Source organism: Artemia franciscana, chromosome 19 (assembly GCF_032884065.1).
Source record: "Artemia franciscana chromosome 19, ASM3288406v1, whole genome shotgun sequence".
NCBI lineage: Eukaryota > Metazoa > Arthropoda > Branchiopoda > Anostraca > Artemiidae > Artemia > Artemia franciscana.
This window is the reverse complement of record NC_088881.1, coordinates 8,301,359-8,320,937: the sequence shown is the minus strand read 5'-3', so window position 1 is coordinate 8,320,937 and position 19,579 is coordinate 8,301,359. Positions and strand designations below refer to the sequence as shown.

Sequence of the window (19,579 nt, the reverse complement as noted above, 5' to 3'; positions counted from 1 at the left end):
CTAAATCAATAGTTATGAAATTAATAAATTAAAGCAATTAATTAAAATTAGTTGCTTTAATTAATTAAATTAGTTTAAAATTAATAAATTTAATTAATTTAATTAAAATTAGTTACTTTAACTAATTAAATTAGTTTAAAATTAATAAATTTGATTCATTGAATTAATAGTTGATAATCCAACATGCTGAGATTATACTGCTCATAATTTTGCAATTCCGTTTCTCACTGAATGAATTTGAAGAAACAATTCTTTGAGAATATGCAATTTGTCAGTAAACAGTTTTAAGCGGAGACAACCAAAAGAAGAAGAAAAAGCAACAAATGATATATTTTGGCTTATGTAAGATCAACACTTAAAAAACAGACACTCAATTTTACACTCCTGCTGTCTATTCATAAAGGATGTTTTAGTATTGGACTATTGATACACAGGAAGTAGAGGTTTTACACTCAAGATGCTTGGGAGAATAAATTAACCCCCCCCCCCAAAGAGTGAACGTATAGTTTTCATATATATGACACATAAGACATTACAAAAGGAACATAGTTAAGTATAAAATACCAAGTGTAATTAGTCTATTTACAAAAGGCGTCTAAAGTAGTTTCATAATGCCTAGAGTAAGTAGAAACAGTAAAGAGAGTAATTATAATGTCTAGAGAATAAATGAAGAATCTAGACCATTAAACGTGACAAGACCAATCCGATCTGACCGGATCTGACCAAAGCGAGAGGCTAAAGTAAAGGGTATTCAAAAAGGAAATATTAAAATTACGTCAACAAAATTGGGATGATTAATTAAAATTTTTGATCAAGTTGCTCCAAAACAGATGCCATCCATGATTCACCTACCACCATCCACAAAACAAAACTTGGCGTTCTGATAAAAAAAAAAAAACACAAACAAACAGAAACTGGCTTAAGTTTCGAAAAAAATCCACATCACCATCTAGCATTTATTTTTCTGCATTCTTTTGAACTTTCTGTATTTTAAACAATCAAATGCTTGTGCTGTAAAAAAAAGTTTCGGATTTCTCTCTAACAAGTATGGGTTATTTATAGAAGTGGAAAATGAAATTAATTCCGAAAGAATTACCAGCACTATTAAGTATTTAGCGTTTCTTAGCATATTTTCAAATTTTGCAATTATACTTATTTCAGAAAATAATATCAGCCACTTATTACTACACAAATTTTGCAAATCATGCTAGTTTTTCCTTTTTAATAATCTAAACAATTTCAAAAAACACGGAATGCTAAATTTTCAGTTTTAGAATATGAAAAGAAGAAAGAATATACAAGTAGTGAAATGCAGAGCCCCTCGACTAATATTGAAAAATGCCAAAAAAAAAACGCAAAAAACACTGACTAATACCAGAAAAAACTAAATAGATAAGTTGTTACGAATTTATCTAATATTTGTTTGAGGAGTGACAGAGCCATTTCACTTAAAGATACTCACAAGAAATTGCTGGCACCCGGTAAGAATATAAAGACTACACAGAACAACAATACAACACTGCACAGAACACACACACAGCATAAAACGATACTTATTTTCATTCACTCGGGCTCGACTGAGCCTCGCCCATCTTTTCCACATATCGTGCCATTTTGTATATGGTTCCAGGTTTCGAAGACCTCAGGATATCATAAAGAACTGTCAAATTCTCAAATTGGTTGTTGGTGTTACTTACTGTTCGGGTTACTAAACTGAATTGGTTGATGCGTTATTCTTTAATGCATTTGGTGTATTATAAATGCTACCGTGGATGAGTACAATTGAGTACATCCTGAATAATTTTTTAAGAAACATAGTGATAAGCAGCAAAAAATGTGCTAATATCAGGACAGTCTAAGCAGCATGAAAGTATAGAAGAGTGGAGTATATGGAGGAGGAGGGGTACATGAGTCTTTCGTTTAAATTTTTTTTTGTTAAAGTGACGTTCGTTGTTTTATTTGTTATTATTATTCTGGTTATTTATTCATTTTATGATTAGTTTGAAAAAATATTGATTTTTGTTATTATTTAATTCAGCTGCTGCATAATAATTAGCTAGGCTGGGTGATAGACAAGATATGACAGTGATCCAAAATGAAGTACCATCGAAAAGTGATTCAGAAACTCTTTTAGTATTATTAATTGTTAATATATTAATTTAATAATTTATAATTAATTAAATTAATAATTAATTTGATTATTAATGCTAGTATTTGAATTTCTGGTAATTTTTATAGCGAGACTTCGCCAACTGACTTCGTAATATATGGTTTTATACGGTTAAATTAATAATAGTGAAGGCGTGTGGAACATGAGACTGACACCACAAGCATGGTTTATTTCCCTCGTAATAACCTTAGGAGACCCAAATTAATTCATTTAAATTGTCGAGGGTTGATTACTGACTATTTTATTTACAAAACTCATATGATAAACATTAAACGCAACAACCGCCCACGGAAGGCAAAATGCCCCGAGTAAAAGACGGCTGCAACCCTTTAACTCTCAACCAACTACACAATCACATAGAAAACAGTAAAATAGGGTTAATTAGTAGTTATAGGTATATTCCTGATATACTGTTGGATAAGTACACACTCTTTTGGAAGAAGAACACTAAAATGGAACGACAATTTTTACCGAAAGTATAACGGTGTTATTCAGTTTTTTTTTCTAAATTTTTGCGGATTTTAGTTTACGGTTATTTTGTTGAGAAGTTTCTGAGTCAATTAGATACTTATTGGCTTCTTTGTTTTAGTATTTGTACCATATTTCGCTGAAAACGGCTATTAGTTATACACCTGAAACATTCACTTAAGTTATATTTTAATCATTTACTTCATAAATTTCCTCATTAACTTCTTATATCTTATGTCGTGAAAAAGCAATACGGTTTACTCATTAGTTAAGTTAATTAATTAGTTAGTTAATTAGTTAAGTTAATTAGTTAAATTAATTAATTAGTTAATTAGCTACAATAAATAACTTACAATTTCGATTGTGACCTCGTCGTCTGTTGATAAGGTGGCTCCCGGTTTTAATCCATTTTTCGGTAGATTAGGATAGATGGCAGCTGGCTTAGATTTCATGTCCAAAGCTACAAAAAAAGAGGACTATATTTGAAAGCTTTTTTCAGGAGTACTATTAATGACATTGTAGCTTTGTCATTTTATAATTAATATTACATCAGTTTTTTTGGCCCACTAGATGCTTTTTTGGGCCCAAATTGGAGGCCCAAACCTATGGTCTGGCATCTCCTTTGTGATAAAAGAGAACATACGCGATAGACAAAAAGAGAGCTATCATGTCCAAATACAAAAAAAACATAAAAATTGGAGGCTATCTTAAAGCCCGTTTACCATGAAATTTTACTTGTACAAAAGTCCAGCTAATAGTAAATTTGGAATCTTTTAATCTAAATCCAGTAAAAATTTAGCAACCATAAGAAGTTTACCTTTACTTATACCTGAAGAATTCTTTTTGTGTAATATTTTTAAAAAAATAACACGTTTTCTTTGGCTAAAACCCATTTTTTTTCTTTTTTGCTAAAAACCCAAATTCAACGGAGAAGAATATGAATATTCTTACTGGTATATTTTGGAAACTGGTATAATTTGATGTCAATGCAAAAAGTTTGAAAGAAAATGAAGGTCTGCAAACCAAGATTATAAGATTATAATATTGACAGTAGTCAAGTATGGTCCTGAAGCGTGCGGGTTCCAAAAACCGGAGAATTTGCTAGATATTTTCTATTTTCCAGATATTTTTTAGATAAATTATCTTCGTATTGTCCTGGGTAACCGGCTGACTGACCGTATTTCAAACAGTAAACTCATTGAAAAATGTGGCTCATACTAGCTTTCCAGGACTATAATCCCATCCCTCCTTTCCAACTACGCCGGACAAAATTCCTCGTTCAATCCTTTGGTTTGTTTGAGAATTAAATTACTTTAATCAGATGATGAATATAAAGTACCGCTGCTATATGAATGAACTGCTAACTTTCTAATTAGTTAGTGCTAATTAACTTTCTAATTAACTTTCTAGTTAGTGCTTTCATGCGCTTATTTTGGACAACTGTTTCAGAAAGTACTGAAAACGAGTAAAGCAATAACCAATACTCTTTAAATGGGCTGACGATGATTGAGATGCTGACGATGATGATAGATGATTGACAATGAAACATTGAGATGGCTGGGATACGTTCTGCGGATAAAGGATGATAGATTGACAAAGATCTTCCTTGTCAGTCAACCACCCAGGGTCAAACAAAAAGGAGATTTTACCAGATAGTTACGAAAAGACGTCGTAATGACGAATAAAATGACGTAATGACGACGTAATGACGTAATAAAGAAAATGGGATCTTCTTGGGAGGCTATAAAGAGGGAGGCTTTGAATATACTGGGGTGGAGGAGTGTGCGTCGCTGTGTCGGTCACAGGCGGTTTGGTGCTGAAGTGAGCAGTTAGCTTAGTTGAGGCTTACCAGTGACACAAGATAAAGCTGAAGATGAGACTGACCAATGAAAAAAGCCAAATCTCAGAATGCGCAAATATTCCTTGTTAAATGACCTTAGTACATTTAGGATTACATAAAACAAAATGTAAATATACAAATAACGGGAAGGACTTATTATCCTGAAATTGAAGTGTATATATTGTTAAAAGCCCAAATATTAGGGACCCCTTTACGGAAACCCTTATAAAACCGAATATAGGGACCAGTTTTAAGGGCCCTACGTATTACTCTGAATTTTTTTTTATAACTGAAGCACTGTTTAATCCACGATTTTATGAACTGTTAATTTTCACTAAGTAGACAACTGATAATCAAAAAACGTTGCTATAACATTTGAGAATATTTACAATATAGCATACCACCTGAAAATACAGTTGCAGGAATGTTGCAGGACAAGAGGAATGTCAAGAACGAATTTTTCATTCCCAATATCTAGAGCCATAGCTATCATATGTATATATACATACATATGCATATATATATATATATATATATATATATATATATATATATATATATATATATATATATATATATATATATATATATATATATATATGCATATCTAGATATGCTCATTCAACCTGATATTATACTAAAAACAAAGCGGCACAGCAATTCATCTCGGGATGAATTACATGAAGGATGAACCCTTTTAATGCCCAGATTTCGATCTTTTGACTTCCCTTGCTCTCGCTTCCAAAGTCCAAAGGCTCTTGGACTTCCAAAGTCCAAAGTCCAAAGTGTGACCTGTTAAATTCACCTAAAACGACACCATATTGACAACAGAGCAGCGACAGTAATTTGTCCTACAGTCAAGTCTTTGGTGATTTGCCAACCAAAAAGAAGGGCGAGCCATTCTAATGCCCAAATTTCATTGTTGTTCTACATGCTTCTACAGCCACTATCATGACCTGTCACACTAATCTAAAACGATGTCATATTAAAATCAAAGTGGCGAGAGCAGTTTTTCCCACATCTCACTTCACATTTTCCATAACTTGGTCACAAAACTATTAATTTGTCCAGCAAGATGAGCGTTGCCAGCAATTTTTCTGCTTTCTTTCGACCATTTTCGTTCTTTCTATCATTTTCACTTTCTCTTCCTTTTTCATTAAATGCCGTAAGTCGTGCTGTTGTCCAAACTGTCATGTTGCCTTAGCATTACCCTACAAAACTAATTTAAGCCGTATTATGAAGCGGTTTCACTTAAATCAGAACACAGTCAAGTTACAAAAAAAAACAATTTGCCCTGATAACAAAAAAAAAATAGCTAAAAACCAAAAGAAAGCTAAACATAAAACTAAATATACTAATATACTAAAACAACACTAAATATAACTAAGAACAAAAGCTAAGAAAACTCAAAAGGCACTTGTGACGAGGTGGGAACCGAAAATTAGACCCGGTATTAGAGTTGTCGATCTTGCTGTTCTTTATTTATTGGCAATTATAAAAAAGATAAAATGGGGCGACCGTCTGGGACCCCCTCCCAGATGGTCGAAACAGGGAAACAGCTGTTATCAAGTCAATTTGTGCAGGTCCCTGACACGCATACCAATTTTCATCGTCCTAGCACGTCCAGAAGCACCGAACACGCTAAAGCACTGAAAGTCCCCCCAACTCCCCCAAAGAGAGTAGATCCGGCCTGATTATGTAAACAACGTATCTAGGACTTGTGCTTATTCTTCCCACCAAGTGTCATCCCGATCTCTCCACTCTAAGTGTTTTCCAAGATTTCCAGTTTCCCCCTACAACTCCACCAAATGTCACTGGATTCGGTCGGGATTTAAAATAAGAGCTCTGACACACATGGTCCTTCGAAATATCGAGTTTCATTAAGATCTGATAACCCGTTCGTAAGTTAAAAATAGCTCATTCTTCCCAATTTTTCCAAATTCTTCCACTCCCCCCAGAAGGTCAAATCGGGGAAGCGACTATTTCTCATTTAATCTGTTCCAGTCCCTGATACACCTGCCAACTTTCGGCGATCGCTATATTGATCACGTATCTAGTTTCAGATCTTCTTCGTGTCAAAATTGGGGATGGTCCGGGATTCAAGTCTGAGACCTCACGCACCCTAAGCGAGAATCATACTCCAGGACCAGCAGCCACACTTAAGATGAACAATCATTTCTTTTAACGGCTAATAAAATTCTTCTGAACTATCTCGTTCGCTCGCTCCCCCCCCCCCCTCCGGATGGTCAAATCGGGGTAGACACTACTTCTAATTTAATCTGGTCTGGTCCCTGATACGCCATCCAATTTTTATCGTCCTAGCCTAACCGGGACCGACCGACAGACGGAAATTGCGAATTCTATATGCCACTTGGTAAATGCAAGTGTCATAAAAAAAAACTATTAACAAAATAACTAAAGAACAACTAAAAATAACCTACTCCAATGCTTAGCGACTTTGCCATTTTTTAATATATTCCACTGCAAGACAGCATTGGCTTTCGTTGCCAGTTGAGGATTGTCGCCAATTCGTTTTTGCATTTCAGCAAACACTATGTCGCTCACAAGATCAATGGAGGAAGGTGCAGGGACCAACTCTTCTATGTTGTGCAAATCCAAGTAGCCACCTTAAAAACAAAAGAAATTTCATTTTAATATCTTTTACTCATCTAGCCTTAGAACAGTAACATCTTAACACTGGGGGATATAACCTAAATATTTCTAAAATGTCAAATGACATTTTAATAAAATGTCATTTAATATTTTAATAAAGACTTCAAATAATTGTCAATTTAATATTTCTGAAATGTCATCCTTTGTCAATGACCGATTATTTCCGCACTGCAATACATTTCAGCAAAGACTAAATTAATCATCCGACTGATGGAGGAGGGCACAGAGACAAGCTCATCTACGCTGTGCAAATCCAAGTAGCCTCTTGAAAAGAGAAAAAAAAAAGAAATTTCCTTGAAATATCTCTTAGCCTGTACTAGCGTAATATCACTAGAACAGACATATCTTCACACACAGGAGAATAGGTTGAATCTTCCTAGGCCATTCCTAATAAAAATGAAGTTAGTAATATTCTGGACTACCTCGAAAATTTGGCGACATTCCATCCTTAGCTATTTCCTAGATTCCTAGTCGCTATTTCATATTCCGTTCCCTCTTTTCACCCTCATTTTACTGTCTTTCTCTTTAATATTTTCCTTTTTAAATTACAGTTTCCTTCTCTTGAAGAGCAGTCTGGATTTAGTCCTGGATAACTGAGCTACTCATTTAAAAAACAAAATTCTTGCGGCTTAATTTTCTTGATTCACTGCGAATTGTTTGCCTTGCCAACTCTCTCCACTCACTTAGGTCAGCAGCTCAGGCCTTCGACCCTTACAAGCTTATTATCATGCCGTAAAATTCCAGTTATTCCATTTCTATATTATATTTTGTGGACTATGGCCTAATCTAAATACTCAAGGTTCAAAAATTAATCAGAAAAAAATGTGACGTTACTAGCTTGAATATTTTAGTAGCAAATTAACCAGAGGAACGGATAGAAAGACAGACAGGGGGGCACATACTTTAATAATTAAAATACTAAAAAAAAACAAAAAAGGCAAATTGCAAGAGAAATACGTTACATATTAAAATAGATTATATATGAGCAAAAAAAAGACCAATTGAATAGCGTACCGTCATTTTCTGAGTTCTCATTGGTTATCAAAAACAGCCATTTTTTACATTTTCCCACTAGAAATCTAAATTCATCTCGAGTTTCTTAATGTCATTTATCGACATTTATTCGGTAAAATTATATTTTAGCAGTTACGTCTTACGTCTTTGAACAAACACAGGTTTGTGTGTTTTTGTTTATTGCTTGTCTCGCATGACAATATGCTATGCCTAATATAGCAAACTGCTCTCACAATTACTCACTGGTTTTATGAAAATAAACCAAGTGTTGGATTCAATTTTAATCGCATAATCTCAAAACCCTGTAATTCAAACTAAAGATTGATTTTAAATATTTCCATTTTTATTATTAAATATTTCCTATTTTATATTTTATAATTTTATATTAAATATATTAAATATTATTAAATATTTTTATTATTAAATATACTAAATATTTCCATTTTTATATGAAATAGCGGAGTTAAATCTTTTATTTTCGGGTTAGTTGTAAGAGAACTAAGTCATCTTTCTTACTCTTTTTCATTTTGGTTCAAAAAATTTCAAACCTCTTGGGGCCCTTGAAAACATCTTGGGGCCTACTTTCGTCTGTTTCAAAACTGCAAATTATACCTGTTAGAGCATATTTCCCGGTTTCAGCAACTTTGGTGGCAAAATGGACTCTATTGCCGTCACGCCACATCTCAGTAACCAGTGTCTGACCCGGGACCACAGGACCAGCAAACCGCGCCTTGAAAACAAAACGGTTCGAGTCACGGTAGCTCAATAAAAAAAAGGACATACATACCCATGTTTGATGACATTTCTGGGTGTTAGTGTGTACTTGAGTGGACTGAGGGGTGTTATGCCCCTTGTACGTCTGAGGATACTCTCCAAGGATAATTTTGGAAAGATGGCCTAATATGCAGACATCCTCACATTTGGGCGAAAACACACTTTACTGTAAGAGAAACCCCCCACAGATAAATACTGTGCTGCCCCTCCCCCGTACGAAAATATTCGCAATAGGCGTACATACCTAGGATCATTTCTCAGAGAGATATTAAAGCAAATAAACGCATCTCGTACGCAATCCCATCTCATACAAAATTGCATTCTGGATAAAAGTCTGCCTTCTTCGGATTACGGCTAAAATTGGTGGCCAAAATTGTCATGATCCCAATATAGGCAATAGTGCAATTTACAATAGAACAATAATACAATGGTACAATTACGGCTATTTAATCCAAAGCGACCGCTAAATTATTTTCAATGTGCAGTTAAATTAAATGGTGGTAAAGTAATTGAGTTGAAAATTGCGTCATTTTAGTGGATAGGCGACGATATTGGGGAAGGGGATAGAGATGTTCTTCCCATTTCCATTGTTGGCTTACTATATAAATTTGATATAAAAAATATTGAAATGAGAATTTTTTGAAATATTAAAGAACAATTATCCGAGAAGCGGTTATCTATCTAGGCAAAATATTTGGAACATCAAGTAACCGATGTATAATTTTAATGGATGTTGTTATTATTGCAGATAAATTTAAGCTTTGGGGGTACCAGTACCTGCCTTAAGGTTGCAAAAGCTTCGGAAAAAAAAACGGAACTGGAGACTAAAAAGAAATGGAACTAAAACTCAAAGTAGCCTAATATGATATTTTTTACTGATTGATATGCAGATTTCGCCAACACGATTGATCAGTTTATATTAATTTTAGTTTTATTTATAGTTTGTATTAGGATATATTTATATTACGTAAACTTTATATTATATGATATATATAAATTTATATTAATATAACCTTATTAGATAGGTTTATATTAAAATTAATTTTATGTTCAAAACATTTCTATTTCAAATTTTGTAATTTTCTTTTTCCCCAATTAACAGAAAGTTAAAACGAGAAATAACACAGAAAACTCAAAGAAATTTAAGTAAAAAAATAATTTCGACAATAAAGAAATAATTCATAGGAAGATTGACATCACGAAAAACATGTTTTAGATTGGGTACGCAGATTGACCACACAAGTATACCCATTAATTTCCAAGTATAAAAAAAAGAGACAAACTCCCCTAGATTCAATTGATATGAGGGTCTAGCAAAAATTATAACAACTACTACTACTACTACTAATAACTCACTGCAGCACCAAGCCGCCTGAGGCCAACACAGCTGCGCACGCTCCTCCTCCAACCTAATCTATTTAAAGCCTCCCTCTTTACACCCTCCCAGGAAGTTCCCATTTCCTTTAAATCCTTATTTATGACATCCTCCCAACCCAGACAAGGACGACCTGCTTTCCGTGTAGCCCCAGACGGTTGGCCAAAAAGGACAATCTTCGGTAATCTGTCATCCTTCATCCGTAGAACGTGGCCTAGCCATCTCAACCTTTCTTTCATTATAGCCCCAGAAAGCGGGATTGAACCACACTTTTCGTACAACCTACTGTTTGAAATACGGTCAGTCAGCTGGGTACCCAGAACAATGCGTAGGCAATTTCTCTGGAAAACATCTAGTAAATTTTCATCTGCTTTTCGGAGTGTCCATGCTTCAGAGCCATATTTGACCACTGTCATCACTGTAGCTTCCAATATTCTAATCTTGGTTTGTAGGCTTATCTTTCTATTCTTCCAAACTTTTTTTAACTGTGAAAAAACACCCTGAGCTTTAGCTATTCTACTTTTAACATCTTCACTGCTCCCACCATCTTTACTAATAATACTACCAAGGTAACTGAAGCTCCCAACCTGATCAATTTTTTCGTTACCTAAGGTCACCTGTTCATCTTCACTTATTCCTAACCTTAGTGACTTAGTCTTCTTAACATTAATTTTCAAGCCTATTTTAGCACCCTGAACTCGTAAAACCTCTAAAAATTCATTCATTTTGCTCACACTTTCATCTAATATGCTTAAATCATCAGCATAATCTAAGTCCAGGAGCGTTCTTCCTCCCCATTTGATTCCATGGTCTCCAATTGCCTTTCCTGTGCTCCTTAAGACGAAGTCCATCAAAATGATCCATATAAAGGGGGATAGAACACAACCCTGCTTAACTCCTGATTTAATACAAAACCAGTTGCTAACCTCATTTCCTACCTTAACCGCAGCAGTATTATTCTCGTACATAGCGCAAATCACTTTAATGTATTTTTCTGGTATACCATATAACGATAAGACCTTTGTTAACGCTGTTCTATCAACAGAATCGAAAGCTTGCTCATAATCGATAAAACTAAGGACCAAAGGTGTTTGACAACGAAGGGACTTCTCAATTATTAACCTAAGAGTGAAAACATGGTCGACACATCCTCTACCTCTTCTAAAACCGCATTGTTCTTCCCTTAAAACTTTGTCTACAGCATGTCTCAGTCTAAAAAGTATCATATTACTCAGTAATTTGCTACCTACAGATACCAGACTAATGCCTCGATAATTCCGACATTCACTCTTGTCACCTTTCTTATACAGTGGTTTAATTAAGGTTTTCCTAAAATCATTGGGTACTTCCCCTTTTTCAAAAATCATGTTCATAATCTTCAGTAGCTTATTCCTAACCTCAGAGCCACCATATTTAAGGAACTCATTAATCATACTATCAGCACCTGGGGCCTTATTATTTTTTAATCCTTCTAGTACTGTCGCTAATTCTTCCTCACTAAACAAATCTTCCTTCACATCCAAGGTATCACAAACTTTTTCATTTTCATCTATATCTTTTCCTGCAACTGTACCTCAGTTTAGCACATTCTCAAAATGTTCCACCCATCTTTCTTTAACTTTTTCCTTATCACTAATTGTGACCCCATTTCTATCTTTAACTGGGACTAGTCCGGATCGGCTACTCCCTTTCAATTTATTAACATGCCAGTATAATATTTTACTATTATGCCGTCTAGCCGCATCTTCCAGATCCTCAGCAATTTTATCCATTGCCTCCATTTCACATCTCCTTAGTTCATATTTTAATGCTTTCTCCACTTTCTTTACATTCCTTTTGTTTTCATACGACCTATCGCTCAGATAATTCTTATACAAACCCCTTCTACTCTCTATTAAACCTAAAGCTTTTTCACTAATATTCCTAGTTGCTGTCTTAGCACTCTTCCCTAGGACACCATCAGCAACTTCACAAATTGTTTTTCTGAAATTATTCCATCCATCTTCCACATTGTCAAATTTTAAACCCTCAAGTTTAGTACTCAACTGTTCCTGGAATTTTTTTCTCAAATTTTCATCCTGAAGTCTACCAACATCATAACTTCCCGGGAGGGAGTTACTCTTCTGAAATTTCAGCTTTAAATTAACCTTAGACACTACTAGATGGTGATCTTTACTTTTAACATCAATAACGGCACTCCTATACACCCTAGTATCTTGTATTGATCCTGCTAGTCTTCTGTTTACAATAACATAATCAATAAGGTTTGCTGTCTTACCATCACGTGAATACCATGTCAACTTATGGGCCATTTTGTGACCAAACACCGTATTGGTTATAACTAGGTTGTTATACCTACAAAATTGCAAAAGCCTATAGCCATTACTGTTTTCTTTTCCTACACCAAAATTACCTAGGCTAGGATACCATCTATCCCTATTTCTACCAACCTGGGCATTAAAATCTCCTAGCAAAAACACCATATTTCTACCTGGTACCCTGTCTATTTGCTCCTGTAACTGTAAGTAAAATTCATCTGAGTCACTAGTATCTCCATCAGTTGGTTCAATGGGGGCATATACTACTATAACTGATACCCTAAACTTTTTAGTCATAAAATGAGCAATTAGTATTCTATTATTAATACCTTCCCAGCCTAAACAAGACTTAGCAGCTTCCTTATTCATCATGAGCCCTACTCCCTGTCTATGTACCCCATCCTTCCTTCCTGAGTAAACAAATTCTATGTCACCTAATTTCATGCTTCCTACCCCTGGGATATGAGTTTCTGAAACTCCTAATAAATCCAGTTCAAACCGTCTGAATTCGTCAGTCAAAATGTCGATGCGATAGTCATTTTTTAACGTCGTAACATTCCAAGTTCCAATTTTCATGTTCTTTAAATCTTTGAAATTATTTTGGCCTCAAGAAAAGCAGTGATCCCGGATACCAGTGCAGGATGGGGACCAACATATCTTCTCAAGTCTACACCGAAGCGCTTAAGCCGGCTTAGAACCGGACAGCAAGAAGTCCCTGGGACCTCCAGTAAGTTGGAGGCTTTGTGCAATCCTGGGCCCATCTTGGTCACAACATGGTTTTCAGCACTTGGCGATGCTCTTCTATCAACAAGAGTCGAAATCCTGCACAGACAGTCCCAAGCCTATTACCTCCGACTCATTATATATTCATGCCTACAAATATTATGCTACTACGGGGAGGCAGCCCATAGTAGATAAATTAGCTAGGAAGAGGTTTTTCAGCCCGAAAACGCCCATCAAAACAAACCAAGCCCAGAAAATTATCCAATAATCAGAATCCCGTACGAGTGCTGTGTTGATTACTAGGCTATAATTTCCTCGAGGGGCGCCACTCCTCAAGTGGGAAAAATTGACCGCAAGTTTCCCAGTCTTGCAGGTACCCCGAAAGGGTCGAGGCAGCCCTTTACAGAGGCCGTTGTCCATAAATCTGGATCTTACGCCCTGCCGCAGTTGTCCTCCTATAGAGGATCCTCCCACGATGGTGTTCTGCTTCACCATGCAATTTAACCCATTACTGGGAGAAGGTTTGTAACTCATCTGACGCGTGAACACGGCAGTTGGCCCTGCTGAGTGTACATTTGAGGGGCCTTCTTCCTCCTCCACCTGAAATTATGACCCCCAGGGGAGGGTTTCCCAGTTTCTATTATGGGCCCCACTGGGACAAGGTCCTACTTGGCCTAAGCCTCCTATGGAGCTACTCTACCTATCTATAGGGCTTACATATATACATATATATATATATATATATATACACATACATATACATACACACATACATATACACATACACACATATACACATACATACACATATACTCACTAACGTCCAAATATATACCCTGAATTGGTATAGGCTAGGTCTGTATATGGTGAATATTAATTTCCTTTCTGATGCAAATGCACAATAACTTTGGATTCAGGATGCAATTCTGACTATAGAGATAAGTATTTTTCTTACTTGAAGTGTATGTGCAGAATTAGAAATTCTGCTGGTACTACAAAAGTAGACCTAAGTAGCCAATTTAGCCTGTCTGAAACATCTCACAAGCCAACACCTTATAAAAAAAAAAAAAAAAAAAAACACCTTTGATAATTTAAATGAATAAGAAAACTTATTAGAAATTCTGCTGATACTGCAAAAGTAGACCTGAGTAGCCAATTTAGCCTGTTTGAAACATCTCACAAGCCAACACCCTATAGAAAACACCTTTGAGAATTAAACGTTTGAGAACTAACGTTAATAACGTTATCATAATGTACCATGGCATAGTAATAACGTTATGACAATTGACAGGGCAAGAGTTAACAATGTCATTATGAAAGATTCAGTCGCTTAGACTAGGAATAAAAGAGAAGACGTTAGGCAACTAGAGAATCGACCAAGTGGATAACTTCACTTCCCGGGTAGTGTTAATATTAATGGTGATGGATAAAATGAAGATGTATAAGGTAGAATAGTTAAGGCGAAAGTTGTTCTTTTGGAGGTGAAAAAAAAGTTTTCAAGAACAGGAAGGTAAGTCTACGAACTAATATTATAATATTGTAATATATAAAATATAATATCAAATATATTATAACGTAATAACGTTATCATAATGTACCATGGCATAGTAATAACGTTATGACAATTGACAGGGCAAGAGTTAACAATGTCATTATGAAAGATTCAGTCGCTTAGACTAGGAATAAAAGAGAAGACGTTAGGCAACTAGAGAATCGACCAAGTGGATAACTTCACTTCCCGGGTAGTGTTAATATTAATGGTGATGGATAAAATGAAGATGTATAAGGTAAAATAGTTAAGGCGAAAGTTGTTCTTTTGGAGGTGAAAAAAAAGTTTTCAAGAACAGGAAGGTAAGTCTACGAACTAATATTATAATATTGTAATATATAAAATATAATATCAAATATATTATAACGTAATAACGTTATCATAATGTACTATGGCATAGTAATAACGTTATGACAACTAACAGGGCAAGAGTTGTAAACAATGTCATTATGACATTTGAACGCCCGGTCAAAAGACAGGCTCCAAAACATCATCGTTTCGATTGGCTGAGGAAGACATGTTTTCTAGACCGTTTCATTTTGTCTTGGTCTCAAATCAGAATAAAACTTACATGAACAACAAACAAGCACCATTGTACAGCAGATTAAACATAAACAGGACTTTCCCACTGGCAAAATTTCATTTAAAACAGATAAAAGCGTTTAATTTGAAAGATATACCTTTGGACATATTTTACTTGTTGAATATAAATGTAGGTTTTCTTTTTTAGATATGTTCAAAAGATTTTTTCCTATTCCCAAAATACCTAGACTTATACCTTCTTAGGCTCTTTGATGACATATTTTTATCTGCATTTTGCTGGTTTTTCATCCACATTTCTTTTTAAGTTCATATATATTTATATATATATATATTTATATATATATATATATATATATATATATATATATATATATATATATATATATATATATATATATATATATATATATATATATATATATATATATATATATATATATATATATATATATATATATATATATATATATATATATATATATATATATATATATATATACATATATATATATATATATATATATATATATATATATATATATATATATATATATATATATATATATATATATATATATATATATATATATATATATGTGTGTATTCTTCTGATGAGCCCTTGTGTTGGGTTGTTGCCTCTGAATTATTTGTCTTTACTGTTTTTATTGTTTGGTAAATGACGACTTATTACTTATTGACGACATGACTGCCTGTCCATGGATTATTCTTTATGGTATATATATATATATATATATATATATATATATATATATATATATATATATATATATATATATATATATATATATAACAAACAGCATAAAAATAACATACACATAAACATATACAGTACTGAAACAGCATTATAAAGCAGCTTTTTCTGAGTTTTTGCAGTCTTTGGTTATCACATCAGACTTGATTTAAAACATTAACTGTGTTTATATTATGTTTATACTAGTGTTTATATTATGTTAACTGTCTGTAAATGTAATATTATATTAATACTATATTATTTTTTTATTATATCAAGTTTATATTGCATTAATTGTCTCATCTTTGTGTTTAATAATATTTTCAGTAAATCCTTTATAAAAAGAGTACAACCAATATCTTCATTTAAGCTTCTTTTACAATTAGTTTTATGATTTTCTAGGTAGGATTGTTTCTTGTTTTTTTGTTTTTTTTTTGTTTTAAATGTGGTTGGGATTTAACGGGGTAGTAGATCAGTATTGTTTGTGGTGATATTTGCTCCTTATACGTTTAGCTTGATAGTTCATTTTATTTTCAGTCCGTCTTAGGTTTTATTTCATTCTCTTTTATTTTCATTCTAAGTAATTTCAGCGCATGTTCAGTTTTAATACCGCGTTTTATTTTTTTTTTGAAATTATTTTTTCCAAAAATATTTTAAAAAATTAGATTTTGTCTGCTTTTTTTTATGGAGAATATTTATACGGACAATTACCTTATTCGTAAAGCTAATTAATTATTCAATAAATTATATAATTAATTATATTAATTTATTATAATATTATTATATTATTAATTACTATATTAATTATAATTAATTATAATTATATAACTAATTAATTATATAAAGCTAAATTACCTTATTCTTATTTAATACGGAAAATACAGCAAAGTATGTGCTTTCTGAAAATAAATTTAATCTTTGAAATAATATTATAAATTTATTATAATATAAATTTATTTATTATAAATTTATAATAATATAAATTTAATCTTTAAAATAATCTTTGAAATAATATTTTGTTATGTATTTATGTTCAAACGGACCTTACTTAAAAAACACACCTCGTGTTTTCTGCTTTAGAATTAAAACGCCGGATTGCCACATGAATTTAAGACAAAATTTTAATGTTTAGCCAAAATTTTCAATCAGTCATAGTTTTACTGTTTTATTTTGGCTTCTTTTTTTTGTCCTTTCGTTCGATATTTTTCTCGGTAAATAAATAAATGAAACTTACCTTCATAGCCTTAAATTTCCTTGGATCCGAGTTAGCATATCTCTTCAAAATCGAGCGAGCAGATATACCATATGAACAGAGGCCATGAAGAATCGGCTTCTCGAATCCACCCATTGCTGCAAAGGCTGGGTCAATGTGTAAGGGATTTCGGTCACCACACAGACGATAAAGAGCAGCCTTAAAACAGAAATGAAATAGAAAGGGGAGAAAAGAGCTGTAAACAAGAAAAAAATATGAAGTAAGAAAATATATATGATAAGTAAAAGTAAGTAAGTAAGACGGCACTAGACCCTTAAGGTACAAAACGGCGGTACTGATCTCCGTTTCGTGGCCCTTCAGCTAGGAAGTGCAATGGGGAGTTGGGGATCAACCATCCTGTGCTTTCCCACATCCTTCCTTCTTAACTTCCCCAGGTTTCTCCAGGTACCCATTTGGAGCTGGGTCGACTAGGGCTGAGCTTAGAGTTACGCCACTGACCCCCATACCAAACCAAATAACTGGCTACGCCTGGGATTGAACCCGTGCCCCATGGACAAAGAATTCTCAAACCAGAGCGCCAACCACTTAGCCAGACCTGCTTAAATAAACATGATACAGAAAAATAATTAAAAATATTTTTTTAATGTTCTTTTCATTGGAAACGTCGCCTTTTATATTTACTTATTTTTATATTTATTTTACGTTTTTTTCATATTCCTCCCATGTGTTTGAACTGACTCAATTTGACGCCTTAATAACATTTGACAACAAGTTTCATTCATGTTTTTACCAGATGTCACCAGCATTGATTACACCCTGAGAAAACAGATTAAATTTACTTCTATTTTTCTTGTCCTTCTTCCTCGAGAATTTCTATATTCTTTTGATGAGTGAAATCTGCTTTTTCTTTGTGCTCAATCTGTATTTCTTTCAAACTTCTCGCATAAATTCGAGGTTGTGAGGGTTGAATAGTTTTTAATGTTATTTTCTCTTTGTAATATGAACGGCTAAACTCTCATAAGGAATATAAATTTCAGCCTACCGGGTTTTGCAGAATCTATTACAAACATAAATATAATGCCATCTATATTTCGTCTAACCGAAAAACTGATGGCTATATATTGTGATTGCTAATATTGTAGACAATTTATAACTTGTTTAGGGAGTGACTCCAAAGAGCGTGGGTAACCTATAAGAGTGGAAACTAGCGCTAGTGTTGAAAAGCATACAGAAACTGAGATACACTATACTTCTCTGCCATATTATTACACCAAAATATTGCCGAGAAACGGGAAATGCTAGATGGCGTTGATAATTTTCTGAAATGCGTTTCCATTCTCGTAAGTTACTCATATTCTTTAGTTGCATTTTGTCTTAGTATGACCTTCTTTGAAAATTTTATTAGAATTGATTCTTGTTAAGAAGGAACTTAATCCAAGAGAGTTGATGACAAATATACAGATTTCAAAAGGCAGGGAATGCTAGGAGCTTCTTAGCTATAGAGCTTGGCTTGGAATGTGATTAAAAAACAGCTTGGCTTGGAACGTTCCTTGTACAGTTTCTTTATTTTAACTTTCTTCTAGCTTGGAAGCAAGATAATGAGTCTCGCTGTATTGGTCAAGTGATTTAAGATTCAGTTAGAGAACATAATGAGTGAGCTAAACGATATAACTATCTTAATGATAGAACTTAAATGATTAAAAACAAATTCGAAATAAATTAAAATAAAATTATGTAAAATTTTATTTTGCTCACGTTATTAATTATCATAGAGTTCATTTTGCATTATCTTAACTTCAGCGGCGTCATTTCATTTCAAACTAAGAAGGGGGGGGGGGGCTAAGCAACCTCTATGGGCCCCCTAGAGTAGCCAGGTCAAAGTTGTTTAAGAACAATATTTCTTCACGGTGGTTTGCACAGTCCTCTCCCAAAGTCGACTAATAATAATAAGAAGCAATTTAAAAGTGTTTAATAAATACAGAAAGCACTTGAGTAGGAAAGTAATTTACTGTTCTATTCCAACGCTGTGAATTGACGAGTTCTCATTTTTTTTCAAAAATATCAACCATATCATCAAAATCCAACGATCTTTTTATTAAACTATAATAATTAAATTTTATTATTATTAATAAAAATCTTTTTATTAAGCATCAGACCACCGAGCCTTT

The 19,579-nt window shown here is 33.6% G+C and overlaps 1 protein-coding gene across 2 annotated transcripts in view; it reads right to left on the bottom strand.

The window, feature by feature from the left end:
• LOC136039254 (peroxisomal multifunctional enzyme type 2-like) overlaps positions 1–19,579 on the bottom strand; it is an 82,469-nt gene that overhangs the window by 1,734 nt on the left and 61,156 nt on the right. For both annotated transcript variants that reach the window (XM_065722811.1, XM_065722812.1), the window contains exons 10-13: positions 17,433–17,609; positions 8,778–8,895; positions 6,920–7,105; positions 2,992–3,098 (exon numbers count right to left, since the gene is read on the bottom strand). In XM_065722811.1, the coding sequence (XP_065578883.1) occupies positions 2,992–3,098; positions 6,920–7,105; positions 8,778–8,895; positions 17,433–17,609 (588 nt within the window). The remainder of the gene's footprint in view (positions 1–2,991; positions 3,099–6,919; positions 7,106–8,777; positions 8,896–17,432; positions 17,610–19,579) is intronic.